Source organism: Spea bombifrons, chromosome 2 (assembly GCF_027358695.1).
Source record: "Spea bombifrons isolate aSpeBom1 chromosome 2, aSpeBom1.2.pri, whole genome shotgun sequence".
Lineage (NCBI taxonomy): Eukaryota > Metazoa > Chordata > Amphibia > Anura > Pelobatidae > Spea > Spea bombifrons.
Genome location: NC_071088.1, coordinates 119091551 through 119110709, shown reverse-complemented (window position 1 = coordinate 119110709; position 19159 = coordinate 119091551). Strand labels below are relative to the sequence as shown.

General features: G+C 41.2%; 2 protein-coding genes across 2 annotated transcripts in view; one reads left to right on the top strand and one right to left on the bottom strand.

The window, feature by feature from the left end:
* Nucleotides 1-680, top strand: part of TNS2 (tensin 2) — a 52276-nt gene extending 51596 nt beyond the window's left edge. Inside the window, exon 29 of the mRNA XM_053456050.1 lies at nt 307-680. Within this exon, the coding sequence (XP_053312025.1) occupies nt 307-448 (142 nt within the window). The 3' untranslated portion in view covers nt 449-680. The remainder of the gene's footprint in view (nt 1-306) is intronic.
* A 6683-nt stretch (nt 681-7363) lies between these two features.
* SPRYD3 (SPRY domain containing 3) lies at nt 7364-18943 on the bottom strand. The gene is made up of 11 exons (XM_053457745.1): nt 18847-18943; nt 18229-18379; nt 13183-13258; nt 12601-12725; nt 11780-11915; nt 11487-11675; nt 10970-11119; nt 8966-9023; nt 8439-8558; nt 8132-8304; nt 7364-7991 (listed from the first exon to the last, which is right to left on the bottom strand). The coding sequence occupies exons 2-11, from the start codon at nt 18369-18371 to the stop codon at nt 7857-7859; spliced, it is 1305 nt and encodes a 434-aa protein (XP_053313720.1). The 5' UTR covers nt 18372-18379; nt 18847-18943; the 3' UTR covers nt 7364-7856.
* Between the last annotated feature and the right edge of the window lie 216 nt (nt 18944-19159).

Sequence of the window (19159 nt, the reverse complement as noted above, 5' to 3'; positions counted from 1 at the left end):
TCTGCAGTCAATTCACAAAAGTCTCCTAAAAGAGGCATTCTAGCATCCTATACATCTTCACCAACGAAGAATGAATAATTATGTACAATTAAGAATCTGCATCTCTGGGGCTGCAGGGGAAAAGCCCCCCTAGTTTCCATGGCACTGATTTCCCACCATTGTCATTGTAAAATGAAGTGGAAGCACCTTCTGCACATGCGTACCCCATCTGCACCCCTTTAACCTTGCTGAGCTGGGGCTTGGCCTGAAGGGAATAAATGCATTACTTTTAAGGTTGTAATATATATCGAAATTTGGTCTTTCCAGGGTCTTCGGCTTTGTGGCTCGGAAACCCGGCACTGCGGCAGAGAATGTGTGCCACCTGTTTGCAGAGCTTGACCCAGAACAACCTGCATCGGCCATTGTAAACTTTGTCACCAAAGTTATGTTGGGCACGCAGAAGAGATAAAATGCACATTGGTAGGGAGAATGGTCTGAGAAAGTTGGTGGAAGCCAAAAATGTGTATGTGACGGGTGTTGTGATTCTAATACTTAGTTTGAAGAGTATGTGAGTTTGAATGTTACTGCCGGATCATGAAGGTCTTATTAACGTGGAAATGAAATGTCAAACGTCTTCTAATGAATTATATATAGAGAGCATTTGTATCTCTATTGAAGTAATAAAATAATTTGTAATTACATTATCACTAAGTCATTGCAGAAACATACTTAAATTGGTATCTACAACGTGAGATAATTCCACATGTTAAGGGGTGAAGATGCCTCAGAAAAATTCTTACCGAAAAGACATCTTTTCCATGGGGTCAACTGGAGCGAAGACCAGATGTTTAGAAAGCCATGCCGAGAAGGTTATATCTGGAATACAAATGTTCTTATAAACAAAGACTAACGAAGTAACCGCTTCCAGGAGTGTAGAAAGTGACTCAATGCTACTAGTAGCCTACAGTGTGCTCTGTAAAGTATGGCCAAAGATCCAGTCCTGCTTATTGCTAGCCTATATTCTCACCAACAGCAGGACGCCTGGTCACGTACAGCACGTTAGATCGTAACATGGTCTGTTCCTTCATCTAAGTTCCGGTGATGCAGACGTGTAGCTTACATACTGTTTAGTTAAGCATTTCTAAGTGGCGCTGGCAGCAGGAGCAAGCAACGTGGAACCCGCTAGCTCCTTACCTTAATAGAAGGTTCAGCCTGGTGTCATGAAACGGAGTACTATTGAAATGCATCACAATATATATCCAAAGCTTCGTTGTTGTTTGTTGGGGGGATAACTGCAGCCAAGACCGAACTTGCTCCTGCTGTCTATTAATTATATTAATGTAGATATACTCCCCCTCCTGTTATTATTAGTTACGCTATGTGATTATTACTCTTGAAGAGTTGTTTTAATTTGTGTTCATCATGTTTATCACCAGATCCGTAACAGTAAGGAATGGAGGGGGAAACGTGAAATATTCCAATATATGGGAACGCCTTGTTTGAAGTGTCATTAGTTGGTCATCGACCAACCAGGCACATTTCCTCCTCCTCCTCATAAACAGGACATTTTCACATTATTAGGGAGGCTCTTGTTTTTGCATCCTGTGCCAGGAACATAGCGAACAGCAATTACATGAGGCCAACAGCAGCTTTGATAACTTTTTTTAGCGTAGTGATCTATGAAATGGCTTGCTTCGGGGACTCAAGGGGTTATGTTAACGGGATATTTGACATTGGCAGGGTAATGTTTCCTTGCTCTACTGGGAGAAACCAGTTTAACCACCATATTCTTACAAAGCTAAGAATACATTACGTTGGGTTGACATCTAAAATGCTAACAAATGATTGGAGAGCATTTTTAGGCAATAAAATACACTGCCCTGTGCAGATATTATATACAGCTCAAGGTAAATGAACATTGTGACAGTGTACATTAAAATCATGTATGCAATACTTATGTACATATATGTATACAAACACGCACCTTCTGTATAATGGAAAATCTTAAATTCAATCTTTAAACTTTTATTTTATTTCCAAACATCTGTATGTAATCCCATTCTAAATGCAAACTACCCTGGAGCAGCCTATAGGGGCATCCAACACAATGTATAGACGGCTACAAGCCAACCAGGCATTCTGTAAATCCCTTCATATACAGAAAAGACTGAATCAAGTCTCTCGATTGAGCCGCCTGTGCTGAAAAAAAAATCCCTGTTCGCTTCACGAGGCCTCGTGTGTGATTACATACTGCTAAGGCTGATGGGACTTATAGTCAGTTGCATATTGTTAGAGCAAGTCACTATATTCAGACATTAATAACCCTTTTATTCCTCTGCTAGCCTTTGGACATCCATGTAATCGTAACTAATGAATAGCCGCCACTGGCATGGAATATCAAAACGGCTGTAATATCAATTTTTTTCCACTCATATTTTATGAGGTAATTTATTCGCCTGAGAGCAAGTCCTTCCTCACGCTTTGTGTACCCCTTACATCCCGGTCTATTAGTCATTGAAGAGTTTGTTTAAAAGATTGTCAGCAATGAGAGTTATTTTACTACAGAGGACGCTCATCTTTTTAAATAGGGAATCAGAGCATATTTTATTTTTCTTGTGAGACTGTGTGATCTTCTTATAGAGAAATATATTATAATATATATTGTATATGTAATATATATGTTTTTTATATATAAATAAAGTCTTGCCTGGAGCACTTGTGCTTTTATACAGTCATTTCCAGTTTGGATGGAAACATACATATGTTTTCTGCTTTTTCTATGCAAGCTTGGTAAATATATTTTATGGAAATATTTAATCTCCTATGTTTAAAAAAAAAATTGAAATAAAATACTTTTTATCCCATTTTGTGGGTCAGATTATTTGATAATATTTTAGATTAAGAGGCTAAACATGTGGTCCCACCACAAAATACAAGGAACACATTTGGAGTCTAAGGAATAGTTGGCAGGAGCGATGGCAAAGGAGTTTTGGTTTTAACTCCAGAAGTATTTCTGATAAACAGCCAACTATGAAGCAAGAAGAATCGAGCTGGCCCTGTATAATGCATAATTGAATGGTTGAAAAGACTCTGCATTATACAGAACCACTGATGATCTTTACTATGTAGCTTTAGTAAAGCTTTTAGGGCTGCAACAACTAATCGATAAAATCGATAATAATCGATAATGAAATTCGTTGGCAACGAATTTCATTATCGATTAGTTGAATCGATTATTATCGATTATAAAATGAGGGTTTTTTCAGAGCAAACGCTCTGAAAAATCCCCCTCATTATATAATCGGTTTAGTCTGACTCACCGTCTCACAGCAGCAGCTCCTACTTACTCCCCCTCCCTGTAATCACTGTGACAACTGGCCCCGCCCCTTCCTTCTCCAGGCCAGAACCACATGGCTGTGACACTCATCTAACTGTAAGTATATGTACATTATATATATATATATATATATATAATGGGTATCTGTGTGTATATATATATATATATATATATATATATATAATGTGTATGTGTGTATATATGTATGTAATATATATATATATATATATATATTTGGGCTACTGAAAGTTAGGGGAGGTGGGGGTTAATTTAGGGGCAGTTATGGTTAGTGTGGTGTTTAGGGTTAATTTAGGGGCAGTTATGGTTAATTGGGTGTTTAGGGTTAATTTAGGGGCAGTTATGTTAATAGGGTGTTTAGGGTTAATTTAGGAGCAGCTGTGGTTAATGGGGTGTTTGGGGTTAATTTGACGCAGTTGTGGTTAATGGTGTGTTTAGGGTTAATTTATGGGATACTGTGGTTGATGGGGTCTTTAGGGTTAATTTAGGGGATGCTGTGGTTAAGGGGGTGTTAAGGGTTAATTTAGGGGCAGTTATGGTTAATGGGGAGTTTAGGGTTAATTTAGGGGAATCTAAATCCTGGGGGCAGTGAAGTGACATATCTGGGGGTATAAGGCATATACAGTATATAAGGCATATGTTGGGAGGCAGTGTGGCATGTCTGGGGAGGACGGAGTGTTGTATCAGGGTGTATAAGGCATATCTGGGGGTAGAGTGGCATATCTGGGGGTAGAGAAGTGGCATGTCTGGGAGACAGGGTGGCATGTCTGGGGAGGATTGAGTTGGGGTATCAGGGGATATAAGGCGTATCAGGCACAGTGGCATATGTGGGAGGCAGCGTGGAGTGGCAGATGTGGGAGGCAGCGTGGCATATGTGGGAGGCATTGTGGAGTGGCAGATGTGGGAGGCAGCATGGCGTGGCATATGTGGGGAGGGCAGGGTGGCATGTCTGGGGAGGATGGAGTGGTGTTTCAGGGGGTATAAGGCGTATCAGGCACAGTGGCATGTGGGGGGTAGAGTGGAGTGGCAGATGTGGGAGGCAGCGTGGCGTGGTATATGTGGGAGGCAGCGTGGAGTGCTGTGGTAGGCAGCATGGCATGTCTGGGAGGCAGCGTAGCAAGCCTGGGCTCAAATGTGCATATATTGGGGGGCTGGTTGGGAAATAAAGACAAGAAATTTATTATCAAAGTTTTTTTATTCTGCTGTTTGTATTTAACATCATTTGTTTAGTAAATTATTTTAAATAAATGAAAAATTTACATTCATTTTTTTTATCCGATTAATCGAAAAAATAATCGGCCAACTAATCGATTATTAAAATAATCGTTAGTTGCAGCCCTAAAAGCTTTAGTAAATAAGGTTGAAAAAACCCCTAATCCCATCAAATTTAACCCTTGTGGAAGTTGAAGCTTCGAGTGGGGAAGTTGAAAATATAACTTCCGCAAACTCGACTCTCCTCTTGAATAGACCCAACCGAATGCAGGATTGTCGTTTTCACCGTTGTTGGCGAACGTTTGAGAAATGGCACCTCTGTTTAAGGGACGTACAGCAATGTTTGGCAAATTCAGCAATGTAGAAAACGTCAACAAAAGAACACACACAAGCCATATAAATAGAGATCTGTGTCTTTATTATATGCATATAAACATGTATATATTGAATATGTACAGACATTGAGATATGTTCTAGTGCAATTCCGTGGAACCGTTTATATATAAATCAAAAGACAGGCCAGACACATGGAAGAAAATGGGTGGCAGAACCAGTAGACAGAAAGAGAGGAAACAAGACTTGTCCCGCTCCCCCCTTATTACATGGAAAACAATAATCTGATCGCACGTCTCAGCACCGCATTCGGCCTACTCTACTACTGAAGTTCAACATCTGCTCATGGTGATCACAAAAGCCCATATCAACATTAATGGACCCGCAGCCATTGGTTCCCTACAAAGCCTCATGTACGCAGCCCTAGATATCCTAGACAATGGAACCTGTTCTAACATACAAAGCTGTTATGTCAGCAATTCTTCTGAACACCATATGTTCCAAGAGAGCAGAGGTATCCTATATGCCATAGGGAAACCATCCTGTCCCCATTTCCTTAACTACAAGCTTTCACTTATTAAAATATCATTCTCATGTCTTTGTAAAGCTTTTTGGTTAAACTAAAAAATAACTTCTGACATTTAATATGTAATTTAAAGTATTTATTGTACCCAAGTGGGTTTTACGGTTAACAGGGTATACAGCAGCAGCTATTACGGTCTATGACCATTTAATAATTAAAAAAAAAAAAACTTTGGTTGTGTGTATATATAATAAATTCTGTTCTGAAAAGGAATGCAGCTTTCAATATATTTACAAAAAATGAGAAACAATTGTCATTTCTTCTGCAATTCCAAAATGCAAGTGCTATGTTTTGGTCAGTACTGACATACGCTACCTTTATTTCAACAAATACACGTCTGGAATGGTTTACTTAACGAATAAATCCGGAGCGGCAAAAGACACGGACAAGGACCGCAGCACCATGAGAGCTAAAACGAAAAAGGTGAACCTCTCTACCTTCAAAAAGGTAGTCACTTAAATACAAAATAATGATCTGGTCACTGCCATATCGCAAAAATCATGCATACGATGCCCTAAGACTGTATATATTAGTATATATTATAGAGGTGGGCAAGCCAGACGCAGAGACCCAGCACATGTATCTACCACACGGGAAAAGGCCTACACGAGGAGTCTGAGCCGTTTTGGCTCTGTCTTCCTATTTTGTTAAATTTAAAATTCTTTTAAATTTAATATCTTAGGCCTCTTATTGGTTCCCAAAACACTGCTCGTGAAAAGGAGTTTGAAAACCCATTTGAAATTAGACCAGTGGCAAGGAAACGAATAGAACCCAATTAGAGTCAGTTCTGTGAAAGAAGATGACCCACGCTCAGTGTAGGGGAGAGGAAAGCGGATTCTACATCATAGCCGCAGCAGAAATAGTGAGGTAGAAATGCCACCAGATTCATGGGAAGATCTAACCTACAGTACAGGGACCCACAGGAAGAACGCACAGAAAATATGCGCCACGGTACCCAAGGCTACACAAATGAAAAGAAAATCCACTGTCTATAGTCTACTAAAAACGGGGGGAGTAACAAAACAAAACAATTCTCCTTGGCTTCTAGCCATGAATACTACAGGAAAAATATTTTTTCCCCCAAAGAGGTATGTAGCAGGGTGGCCCTGGGCCCTTGCTATTTAGAATGGATCTTATCCAAGACAAATCATTTTTTGTTATGAACGTTTGTTGTTGGCCAAGGGAGGTAATCAATGGCTAAGGAAGTAGCCAGTCTCTGGCTACTAATGGCCATGAATAGTTTTCATTAAAAAAAAAAAAAAAAAAAAAAAAAAAAATACTGAAGAACAATTCAGTATAGAAATGGTTTAGTGTGTTGCATGCGTCATTTTAGCAAACTAAAACTTGAGACCACAAAACTGCTGTTGTAATGACAATTTGGTGCTTTTAGACTTCACAGCACCAGGGAACATCAGGTAGCACCAAAGGTGCCATCGTGAGGTAGACAGCGGAGGAGGCGTAGAGAATGCATAGATAAAACACAGGGATTTCACAACAATTAAACGAGGATGTGAGGCATGACTGGTGACCATTACAATACCAGATATTAAAACAAATTACAAATCTTATTTGCCATGATATAATCTGTTTAGAAGAAGCCTATGTATGTCAATAACAATGGCTGGCCCACTGGTAGCCTATACTCGAACATACTACAATATGGTCCGAGAAAAGTAGTCATTGAGGCCAGAAAACAGAACTCAGTTCGAAACAGAACCGCCGGATAACTGCTTACTGAAAACAATGTATTTCCTCAAGGTCACATTAATATTCCTAAATTTTCCACACAAATAAATCCCATGAACCACTAGGGTGTCTTATTTTCCTATATTTTTATTCTATTTATTGTGATGGTTGTGGACACCATCATTGTGTATGCAGCTTATTTCTAATATCCACTCTTTTTAGTTTTATATGTTTGGTGTTCTCACCTTGCCGAGTTGACTTATTCAGGAAGCAACAAATCCAAAGTCAGACCACGGGGTCATGACTATTTTAGTATTTTATATATATATGTGAGTAAGCTCAAGAAACCATCATCATCTACACCACCTTACTCCAGCCTTGAAAGTATTTGAGGCTTACCATGGACTCCCAACAAGAACATAAAAAGGAAAACCCCCACGACTAATGCCAACAACTGCTTCACAGTGACCTGTAGAACTGCTGTCTTGTTTCCTGTCCCATCATGCCTTCTGCTTTGCCAACACTTACAAGCATGGGGTGTAATACCAAACCCACGCTCACTCACTAGTAAGGGCACGGTGAGACGTTTCCAGACACGAAGAAGCACTATCACAAGCCCACGTGCAAATCGTGCATGACCAGGGAGTTGGCGTGAAGGGAAGATGGCAAAATGATGCAGTGTGTTCTTCCACCGAGATGCAAGTCTCCTCATCCACTCAAGGGATGCAGGTCCACCTTGACTTTTTCTCCGCTGCTCAGCATTCCTATGGTTGGATAGAATCCTCCTTGGGGCAGCACCGTCTCCTTCTTCCCAATTATTTTCCCATTTCGTGTGAAAAAAACCTGGTTGAACAAGAACTAGGTCTTTTATATCTGCTCCAATTACAGGACATTGCTAAATCAACGTATAACTTACAACCAATCATGAAAAAAAATTATTTCATCCACACTAGTAGATTTGTCAAAGCATGTCATGCACGTACCACTACTTTTCTGCCCTCGTGTTCTCTCTCCATTTCCTCCTCGTCTTCCTCCTCCTCCTCCTCTTCCTCACCATCATCTTCATGCTGCTGCTCCCGTCGGAGATACATTACATTCCTCACTCCACGTGGTTGCAGCCTCAGTTCCTTCATATCACAGCTGTCATCACTGTCCCCTACGAGACAAACGCATTAAGAGGTATACCTCTTTGCAATCCATATCTCATATCGGCAGTGTTTTTATTACTACGCATCTCTCATCAGCCGAACAGAAAAAAAAAAAAAAAAAAAACTTCATAAAAAAACATACCTTCACTGTCAAGTATATAGTCCCTTGGAAACATGATTCCACAGCCCATGATATCTCCTTTATAGCACCTTGGTCCAAAGGGGTCGCCCACCCCACTTCCATGGAATATCTTTCCATCATCTGTCAGATAGAGGACAGTGAGTAAATTAACCTATTAGATTCAGTATCTTAAGACATTACATGTTAAAATACCTACCCCTACGTGCACTTATCTTGCAGTGTCCTGCTACTCAGCCATGTGCCGGGCAACATTCTTCAAACCCGTCATACACCAGGTGTACCCGGTTAACACTTGCCCTCTATATATATTATTGGCTGGGCAGGAGAGAACCTCCATATTCTTTAACCTACTACTGCTACTCAGTGGTCCTATTCCATGTATCCAAACACAGCTAACTACATCCAGTCATTGAATTATCTTAAGCAATAACCGAGAATTGTACTTCTTTATTATTGGAACTCCGAAAATGCTGAAAGTATTTCTTAAATGGAAATGCAAGGCTGGCAGTATAGAAAATGATTCACACCTGCATGATACGCAACAGATCCACGACTCCAGCCCGGGTGCCTGTTTTTAGGGTAATCCTGAAAAGAAAAAAAAAATTCGGCGGCATTATAGAAGCAGAGGAAAATTTAGACTTCATTAGATACCATTTAGCATGTAAAGAACACACAGGATCTAGCTACCTGTAAACTAGATAGACAACATATCCTCTACATTGGAAGCTTGCAAGGCTCTCCTCACCTGTTTCTGTAAGTCTAATTGTTAGGTTATATATTTGTTATGTCCTGTTTACCCATTGTGCAGGGTTGTGGAATAAGATGGCCCCAAATAATAACAATAATAATAATAATAATAATAACAATAATAATAGCTATTATTGATATGTTAGCCAATATAAATCATATTTGATGGTAGTATGCAAACAAAAAGCTGAAGAAAGATGGCATTAATTGGTTAATTTTTAAAAAAACTTTTTTTTTTTTTTTTTTTTTTACAGTAAATTGAGTTTATTGGATTGTTGTTGGGTTGTTGCTTTTCATGATGCTTTATTGCGTGATGTTCGGATTTCACCCTTTGTTTACAAACCATGAAATATTCTAGTTGTCGTTAAAGACAAACCTTGTTGAAATGAGACTTCGTAGACCCATTATATATTTGTGACAACTGGCATAAGAAACGCGCAACTACAAGAGCCACTAGAAAGACCTACTTATCCACAGGCTTGGGCAGCCAAAACCGTTCCACCAGGTCTGGGAGAAGTAGGCGGTAGAAAGCAGCAAGCACATCGCAAAAATTACCATCAGGAAGCAAAAGCAAGCACTTTTTGGAATCTAAATAGTCCAGCCAAGAGTAAACACATTTCTGTTGCAATGCAACAAGGACGGCACATGGGTATGCGGTCAAAGAATCCCATAAAGGCACATGCAGGCAAGAGGAAAACCGCTTGAAGTAAATGCTGCCTGAAGCGTGGAGGACTGCTACCAGAATAGGGATGTCCACCTGGGATCCCCAGTCTACCCAGCACCAGAAAAGTCCAACAGTAGACGGATGCAGCCCACCCACACCTCGTCTCAGTGGGGAGCCACAGGTAGGAACTGTGCCAAAAGGACCCAATGGTCTGTCCCAGGGGGGGACCAGAGCCACAATAATCGGGTAAGGTCCTAACCAATGTCAAAAATTCACCAATAATAATTGTGTTACTTTAATACATTATTGTTGCTGCCTAACAATTCTACTTCCTTAACATTAACATTACCCCAATGACTAACAGGTTACACCCAGCTGAATCCATCACGCTTTTGTGAGTCCCATGACATGATTGGGAACAAAGTGAATCGTAAAAGAACAGAACATTTCACACTGCGAGGAGCGCCAGGTTGGTTTAACAAGGCATTTCTTGTGATTGTGTTGTACGTGCGCCGCCAACAGTAACGGCTTCCACTGTGGAGTCAGTTTTGTGCTGAAGGAATGCGTCGGGGAAAAACATTCAATGCCAAAGTGTTTCAGACTTCCACTCAGTGCCTACTGTAACCCGATCCTGGACAGCAGTTACCTATTCTGAATCGGTGCTATCCAGAAGCTCTTCTTTACTTGCATTTGTATCAAAATCATACCGTATTAAAAAATTTTGGGAAGGATCTGTGCTTTTTACATTGCTAGGGCGGACACTTCTCATAGCGCATTTAGTTACAAACAAAAGTAACGAAACTAAGTAGGTGTGGAAGCGCATATTAAATTATATTCTCAGAAGTTAGCGTTCACTACTTGTAACGGTTTGTAGCAATGCAGTTTAACTTACATCAATGTAACATTCAAGATCTCCAGAAGCTAATGTTACCGACAGCAATGACTCCCGTACTTTTAGTTTAATTGACTGAAGTAAAATCTTAACACAATACATTAACTGTCAATTTTGTTTCCGCACTCTTCTACATTAAAGCATACCAGTCATGTTTATTTTATGTTGGGCTTTGGTCAGTTTTATTGCCTCACAGCCGCCATTGATTACGGGTTACATGTTTCTCACCTTCCTTGCCAGCCCCAGGGCTATGTAACACTTCTCACCAGGGTCCACAATCTCAACTTCAAAGTAATGACTGCGTGTACTGAGAGAACGGCGGGCTTGCGCGAGGCCCACATCAATGATGCTTTTACCCTTCCCGACATATTCCAGGAGCTAAAGAGAAAGATCAAACATTTCATCAATTGAAAAAGGAAAGAAAGAAAGAAAAGAAAAAAAAAGAAGGAGGATGGCCATCATGTTACTACAGTGGGGCAAAACCACCCTGGCAGAGACCCATACAGTACACGTGTATAGACGCTTTAACTTAAAACGAAGGACTGGACTGATTTTACATTTTTGTACCCGTCGAGACATTGAACATTTCTTCTTTTCAGGACAAGAAGGGCTATTTAGAGAATATATCATTTACTTTTTAAAAAAAATGGTGAAAATTGAAGAAAAGGGAAAAAAAACCAAAAAAAAAAACACAAAAACACAAGCAACCTCAAGAGACAATTTGACCTGAAACTGTATTTCTTACCGTGCCACAGACTCGAACATCATGCAGCCTGCCCCATTCATCCTCATAGCTGTCCACCATCATTATGCTGTCATCGTCCTCACTACTAAGCTCAGCATTTAGATGAAGGCGTACTTCTTCACCAAGCGAATGCATTCCAACTGCTGGAAAAAGACCGTCGGGGGACAAAGGCATCACAGTGCTTCCAACCTGAAGGGAAGAAAGCCACAAAAACGGATGGGTTCTCTTACTACGGCATGGAACCAACGGAGACATTCCACAGAGGACAAACTACACGTGAACGGTTTTCTTACCCTCTTCCCGTTCTTGGTAAAGAAAATCTGAGCCGTCTGTACATGGAAGGAGCTGGGTTCAATGCCGCAGCCAATACGGTCTCCTGAACTGCACTTTGTTCCAAACTGCCTTCCCTTTGCTCGCCCATTATACAACCTGAGAGACGCAAGAGTGCCAAGTGTTAAGGACAATTCCTGCAATATTTAAAGTCATGGAACAGTTCACGATTTCAGCCCTGCTTCCGCCCGGTCTCAAGGCGGAGGATGGAAAATGGAAAAGTAAATACAAGTACTACACAGAAAGAATTGAAGCCAGGCACAATCGAGGTCAGATGCAGGAAGGAAACAGAGTCAGCGCATTCAATTACATTTTAAAACAGATTAGATCCTAAAACTTCACAAAAAAACTGCCTGGATTTATATTCCTGTCAATATTATTTTACATTCTAACTATTCTAACAGTTGTGGTGGCCAACAATATACAGGACGCAGTATACGTTACCATTCTAAGCATAGTATCTGCCTATTCTAATATCCATATGTTTGGAATGGTTGGAATATTTTGCTTTATTTTGTTTGTTAAGATCAGTGAGTGTTTAAGTAGGCTCATAAACGTAAAGGTTATCTTTCCACATTATTATTAACGTCATCTTCCAAAAACCTTTCATCATCATTTATCAGCAGAACATCAACAACTAAGTTACACAAATATATATCAGCAAAGGAAGATATATAATATAGATATAGATATAGATATCCCCCCCAAAAAAAAATGAGGGAAAAATCCATATTAATGATAGCCTTGAGACTCCCTTAAATCACACCCAAACATGGATACTTACTTGCCATCATCTGCATGGTAAGCCACGGAATCTGGTAGCCACCCAGGCTGGTGGTCTAGACTATAATATTGAGGCACCAAACCCACAGCGATTGTCCCACGCACGCCACGGTCCACAATGGACACCTGCAAAGAAAAAGCCCAAACCCAAAAAGTTCAAAGCATGGCCATGCAGCCAAGTGCAATATTTTAGCAAGAGCTCAACAGCTTTACTAGATGGAGAGGGGATTTGGATGTTTCCCTAAATCTGCACAAAGCTGCTTTGCTTCTATTCATAACACAGATGATATATAAATATTAATGTAGATTGTCCAGCTGAGACCAAGTCTAAGAGCGCCCATTGATCACTGAACGAATATACACAAAAGGATGAAGTAGTCAGCCAAAGAAGACAAGTGGCATTAACTGGTTTAGTAGTTTGTAGTCACTTTTAGTAGCCTAATCGACATAGCTTTAGAAGGGCGCTCCAGATAGTAGGCGCCTTTCCTCTTTTATAATATGACGGCCCACTAGAAGACATTACAAACCTTTAAGGACTTTGTCTCCTCTAGAAACAATATGGCATGAAATAAAAAAAACTAACCTCAAAGTAGTTATTGTCTTTGCTCAATGGTCGTGGAGCAACATAGCAACCAACTTCCCCGGAGTTTCCCTGGTAACTGCAGAGACAGGAAGGAAATGGGAAATTCAGTGGGTGCATCCCGCATATCGCGTCAAGATATAGATGGATTTATTCACAGATCATCGCCAACTCCACCGATCAGACTGATGTACCAACGTCATGCAATAACATACTATGGAATATGAAGGCCTCTCCTCTATATGTGAAAGAATCTGAAACACAACATTTTGGTCCACAGACTATGAAAAGGGATTGGGGCAGTTGCCTGTTTGAGGTTTCATTTAACTATACATCCTCGCTGGTTCTACAGAGGCAGAACTTCTTCTTGTGGGAAAAGAAGCCTTTAAAAACCATGACCAGACAGACAGTCATGCGGTCTGTGGTTACGCACGCAACCTCTTCACGTGAAGTCAACCTCTCGTCTACACGCTTACTAACCACCATCACGCGTCACCAAACCGGTGGCCAAAGAGGAACTCTGGATTAAAACGGATCCATAAAACAAAGTAAATGCTCTGTTAAAATCAACAAGGTCCAATTTGACTGATCCATTTAGGAATAACTTATTCTTATCTACTAATTTATTTGTTACTTAAACCCAAATTCAGTATCCATGCTATTCCAGGTACACACAAGAACCATTCAGCCCATATAATCTGCCCCCCCCCATTATATCCCGATTCAGGATAGCTTTATGTCTATATGCATGTTTAAATTCCTTTGGTGTATTAGCCTTAACCACTTCTGCTGGGAGGCTTTTCCATTTATCTACCACCCTCTCAGCAAAGAAAATGTCCTTACATTACATCTAAGCATTGGACCTTCAAGTTTTAGACTAAAGCCTCTTGCTCTAAATGTTCTCCTCCGGCTACAAAGTTAGAATAAAGGGTAGCACAGAAAGCCTTACTCTGTAGCCCAACAAATGGCTAGCGAGTTACAATGGCTGCCGAGGGCACCGATCATTCTCCCTTTAAAGCCTGCGCCGACGGCTCTGATGAGCTGCAGTCTTTGCTCCCACAAGCCATGAAATCCTGGTTTAGTCCCTCGATCAGAATCATGTTTAAGGCTCCTCTTGTGGCCAGTAACGGGGATTACCGCATCCTACAATTCTCTATCACATTGTATGAGCATTTTCTTCCAAAATAATCACTGTTCTATTAGCACAGCATGCTGTTTGTAGTATGTGCTGATAACACAGGGGTTAACCTTTGTAAAGACCATAAAAACCAATGACTCCAGACTGAAACGCTCTCTTACCCCACAGACACGCTTATCTCCCATTTGTCTGTTAACGCCAGTAAACGCTTACAATACTTTACACCAGGGCTCGACAAATCCCGGGCGCCAGGTCGCCATGGCGACTCAGAATTTTGTCCTGGCGCCTAGGAGTTTGTCAGCCTCTTACATTCACAAAAAAATGCCCCCGTGTCACCACGCGGGGGAGCTGCTGTTGCTGTCTGCCCAGGAGTCTGGGCAGACAGCACAGCCACTCCGAGCCCGCCCCCAAGCCTGTGATCACTCCCACGGAGTGATCCTGTAGGCTGAAACCGCGATTGCAGAGAAACCTGCAATAGCGTTTTCAGCTGCCACAGGCAGCTTCAGGAAAGGGGGTTCACTGTTGATTGGGTCCCCACACAAGTGTGGGGACCTGACACAACATCCCCCTGCTGCCTGATCGCTCCATGAGAGCGACAGGGCAGCGTTAACCCCTTCAATGCATTTAGGGGTTAATTCCCGTTTTTCAAGGGGCTCTGCTGCTGGTGGTCTGCTTGGAAGTCCAGGCAGACCAGCAACAGCAAAAACGAGCCCCCACAAGCCCTTTGATGACTCCTGTAGGCATGGAAGCCTACAGCAGTCATCAGAGACTCCCCCCTGCAATGGCTGGTCTATAGACCAGCAATTGCTTCCCAGCTGCCAGAGGCAGCTTCAGTGACAGGGGGAGAGGGTTCTTTGGTCTCCACATGAGTGTGGAGACCAGCCCCAACACCCCCCTGCTGCCTGATCGCTCCATGAGAGCGACAGTGCAGCGTTAACCCCTTCAATTCCACAATTGTTTATAACACATTCGTGGCATTGCAGGGGTTAATATTTGTCCCCACAAGGTTGTGGGGACTAAATATCAATCAATGCTGTGCTCCAATGGAACATCAGCATTGAAAGTGTTAAAAAAAATATATATATCAAAAAAAATTATTTAAAAAAAAAAAAACCCAAAAAAACAGCACCGACCTGAAAGTCCAGGGTGCTTCCAGGTCAAACGCTGTGAGTTTAGTAAGTGGGCTGATGATGATCAGATCACTCCTAACCAACTGTTAGTTTAAAAAAAAATCCTGGCTCCTAACTTTTTTAGCTGGCGCCTAGATTCACAACAAATTTGTCAAGCCCTGCTTTACACCACTTACCCATAATAAGCAGGCACAAGATAACAAAACGTCAGGTTGCTGGTCATTATAAACCCACGGGGAAGAGAATGATATCGCGCATATCCCTCCGCACCATACAGGGCCAGCTTAACCCTTCTCAGAACGGCTGGCCCTTCATAATACATTGGGATATAGGACTACTTTATTACTTTCTATTGGTGGATGTAGCGATACCTTTCAAACTTCGCACCCCAATCACGGTTTCTACATAACCCCCAGCGCACCGACACACACACACACACACACACACACACACACACACATTCAGTTACCGTATTTACTGTGCTGTGGACCATTACATTTATTTATATAGAGGCAGCAGATCCTGCAGAATTGTGGCACAGAGGAGCGGCAGATGAGGAACTGTGATGGAGAGCAGAGAAAGATGAATCTAACTGCAGGGTTGAGGACAGATTGGAGCGGTGAAAAGATGAGAGGGGGAGACTAGTGAGAATGGAGTTGCAATAATCCAGATGGGATATCACGAGGGAGTGGATAAATTACGGTTTTCGTTTTAATCACAGATAGACGGCAAATTATAGGTTTCAGGAGACACCGTCACCTAGCATTGTACTAACCCATTCCACTAGTTACAATACTTTGGAGACTACTACTTCTAGCTGACCGTGGCCACATGAAAAGCAGTAGCGCTCAGCAAGCACATTTGTGTTCAAAGGTAAACATTACAACACGGCACAGAAGCTCGGGGACAGGCTTGAAGACTTTGATGAATGCCATTTAAATCACATGTTAAGGTTTGGGAGCAGACATGGGAACCATCACCCCGGGTCTGTATACACGCTTCAACATCAGGTCTTCTGTCAATATATTAATGTTGGCTTTAGGTCTAACGCAATAAATCGTAGATAAGGTCTGGCCACTAATCATTACATCTTGATTAACGTAGGGCAAAGTTAAATATTATGTAACGGTCAACAATAAAATTCTTGTAATAAGTACAAAGATACAAGGTATTTAAGGTTGAACCAGGTCAAAAAAGTAATAGTGCCTCAAGCCATTCATTAATTATAAAAAATTTTACTGCATTTATTTTAAGTTTCTACAATAATAATTTACATTCGAATCAAGAAGTTAAAATGGTATTTTTGTCCCAGCATATAACATGTATTTCCCTTGAAGAGACCGTACAGATAGAAGCCAAAGTTAGTTTACGTTTTCCTGTTGGAATCACCAGAAAATGAAGCGTCTCTAATGCAATAAACCTAATTTTCTGCAGCCGGGGACTGACGGAGTCTGGGCACATCTCGGCAAGTACTAGGCATGCAGGCGGTCAGTGTCGGCTGCCCAGAGAAAACAGCTCATAACCTCTTAACTACAAGCTGCTTTCTAAACGGTGAAGTTATTAGGTTTTAGCAACACTGAAAGGATAGAAAGAAAAAATAGGAGAAGAAAGACCGATTCATCTTACAGTTTGCATTGGTTAAAAGAAATAACAGCCGTATGCAGCTTTTCGTAGATATACGTTAAAAATAATCCCTGGATCAGATATTTCCAACCAAGTGTCCCATTATCCCTAATCACCTAGCAAAGGACATCAACAAATGAAACAAAACAAGTTATCGCCTGTCCTATGGTGCGTCCCCCGCTTGGGGACATCTAAAGCTTCAGCTCTCTCGTGCCGTTACAGAGAAACAAAATCCTCTATCAACATATCAGCCTGATCCTGCCCCCGGGGGGGTGCCCAGAACTGTAACGTGAGGCAAAAGTCCCCTGCACGAGGGCACCAAACCATCACGGCTATATAAATAATCACTCCTCTTACCATAACGAGCAATCAATGTGTCCCATAGAAAAAAAAAATATAATACCAATGCCAATGTTTATTGTGATAAAACACAGACGTTTCAGCCAATATTACGTAACGCTACATTGCAAGTGCCACATGTGTTACGTGTACATATGTATGTTAGAAAGCCAGCCTATGTGCATACCATGAGGAAAAGGATCAGGATTTTCTGTTCTCACGTCTCGTTATTTTTCTCCCATTGTTTAATCGATGATTTTTCACAATCTATAGATTTTCATAAATACTGGGATTAAAGCTACGGTTAACCCTTAAGCATCCCTTACGCTGTCAACCTATTTGATTCTATGTTATGATATTAAGGCTCAAATGTGGTTGTTCTAGTGATCTGTCTTAAAAGAAAATAAAAAAACATTGTAAAAAGTGTTAAATTACTGACGTTTAACTAATATTCTAGATGGAAGTACTGTAATAATAATAATAATAATAATAATAACCATTTAACCCAGCTCTGATTGCGCAATGCACATTGTTTCTGTCATACTCATCACTTAATGAATGGATGTTCTCTAAGTTGATAATAAAACTCACGTGCTCTTAATTATATAGAAAGGGAAACAAAAATGTACGGTTGCGCTGATGCAATATTTATTGACATAAACAGGGATTTCTACTGCTGAAATAATGAGTAATATTCAGAAGATGACGCCTCGTGTGACGGGCACTTCAACTTTTATCATCCCGTGTAAGGCAGTTACCGACTGAGCCACAGAAATGTAGTACCAGAAGCTGACAATCTTTATTTAACCCTGCCCTTACCTGAGAGTATCACCATCCACCACAATGTGCTTGGCTCTCTCCTGATAGCGCACCGCTCGCACTTCCCGGATCTCACGGATTCGCCGTCTCCAATTCAAGAATCTGTAATGTAGATTCAAGTCATCCATGTTTAAATCCTCCATGTCTTAACCTGTAGTGGAGAAGGGACACATGTTATGATCAATTACTCAGCAAGGCGCTATCGTTCTATAACCGGACATCTTACCCCTCAGATATATGCAATTATTCAACCTTCATTCCCACATACTTATAACAAGAAATGTTATTGGCTCCTTTTCCTGTTAGGTGTCTCTACCTACACGATCATCCTATTGAATATCTGTCCCCAAGCACCCATTCCTTACGTTTACATCGTTTCCTATTATCTCACTGGTGATAAAGCATTCTGCAGCCATTCTCTTACAAAAAGGCCTATATTAAACCCAATACAAGCAATGTGATTACAACCCTCTGGCTGAAGCCTATACTATTGACGTTTATCAGGCGAACCCACCCCGCCAATTTCCTCCATGATGTTTCATCGTAAAATTTAGCCACCCTCTTCACCGTTTTACATTTTTTTTCCTCCCCATTTGCCCAGGTTACAAACCCTCTTACCTTCCGCCATGGATACCTTCAGTCACTTCCCCCGAATCTCCCTGCAACGAGGCCAATAGCAACTCGTCATTCTGAAGGATGGTGCGCCGCTGCCAATCAGTGCACTCTATTCTGAAGGACAAGTAAGTGCAGCCTATCGCAAGAGGAAAAAGAGTTGTAAAAGGCGGGCTCTGCGGCGTGCGCTAAATTTCCCATTAGAGTTCTATATCAAAGAGCGCATACGACGAATATTCATGGTGCATTTCTTGAGGCGTGTTTTAGACTCATGTGGCGATAGACATTTAAACGGAGACTACAACCCATTGGGGATAAT

What these genes read in the sequence shown, in the direction of transcription:
- SPRYD3 (XM_053457745.1), bottom strand. Translation starts at nt 18,371, where the DNA reads ATGGAGGATTTAAACATGGATGACTTGAATCTACATTACAGATTCTTG. An exon ending in GTGGATGGTGATACTCTCAG is followed by an intron (nt 13,259 to 18,228) that starts GTAAGGGCAGGG and finishes CTGTCTCTGCAG; the next exon opens with TTACCAGGGAAACTCCGGGG. An exon ending in ATGTTCGAGTCTGTGGCACG is followed by an intron (nt 11,120 to 11,486) that starts GTAAGAAATACA and finishes CTTTCTCTTTAG; the next exon opens with CTCCTGGAATATGTCGGGAA.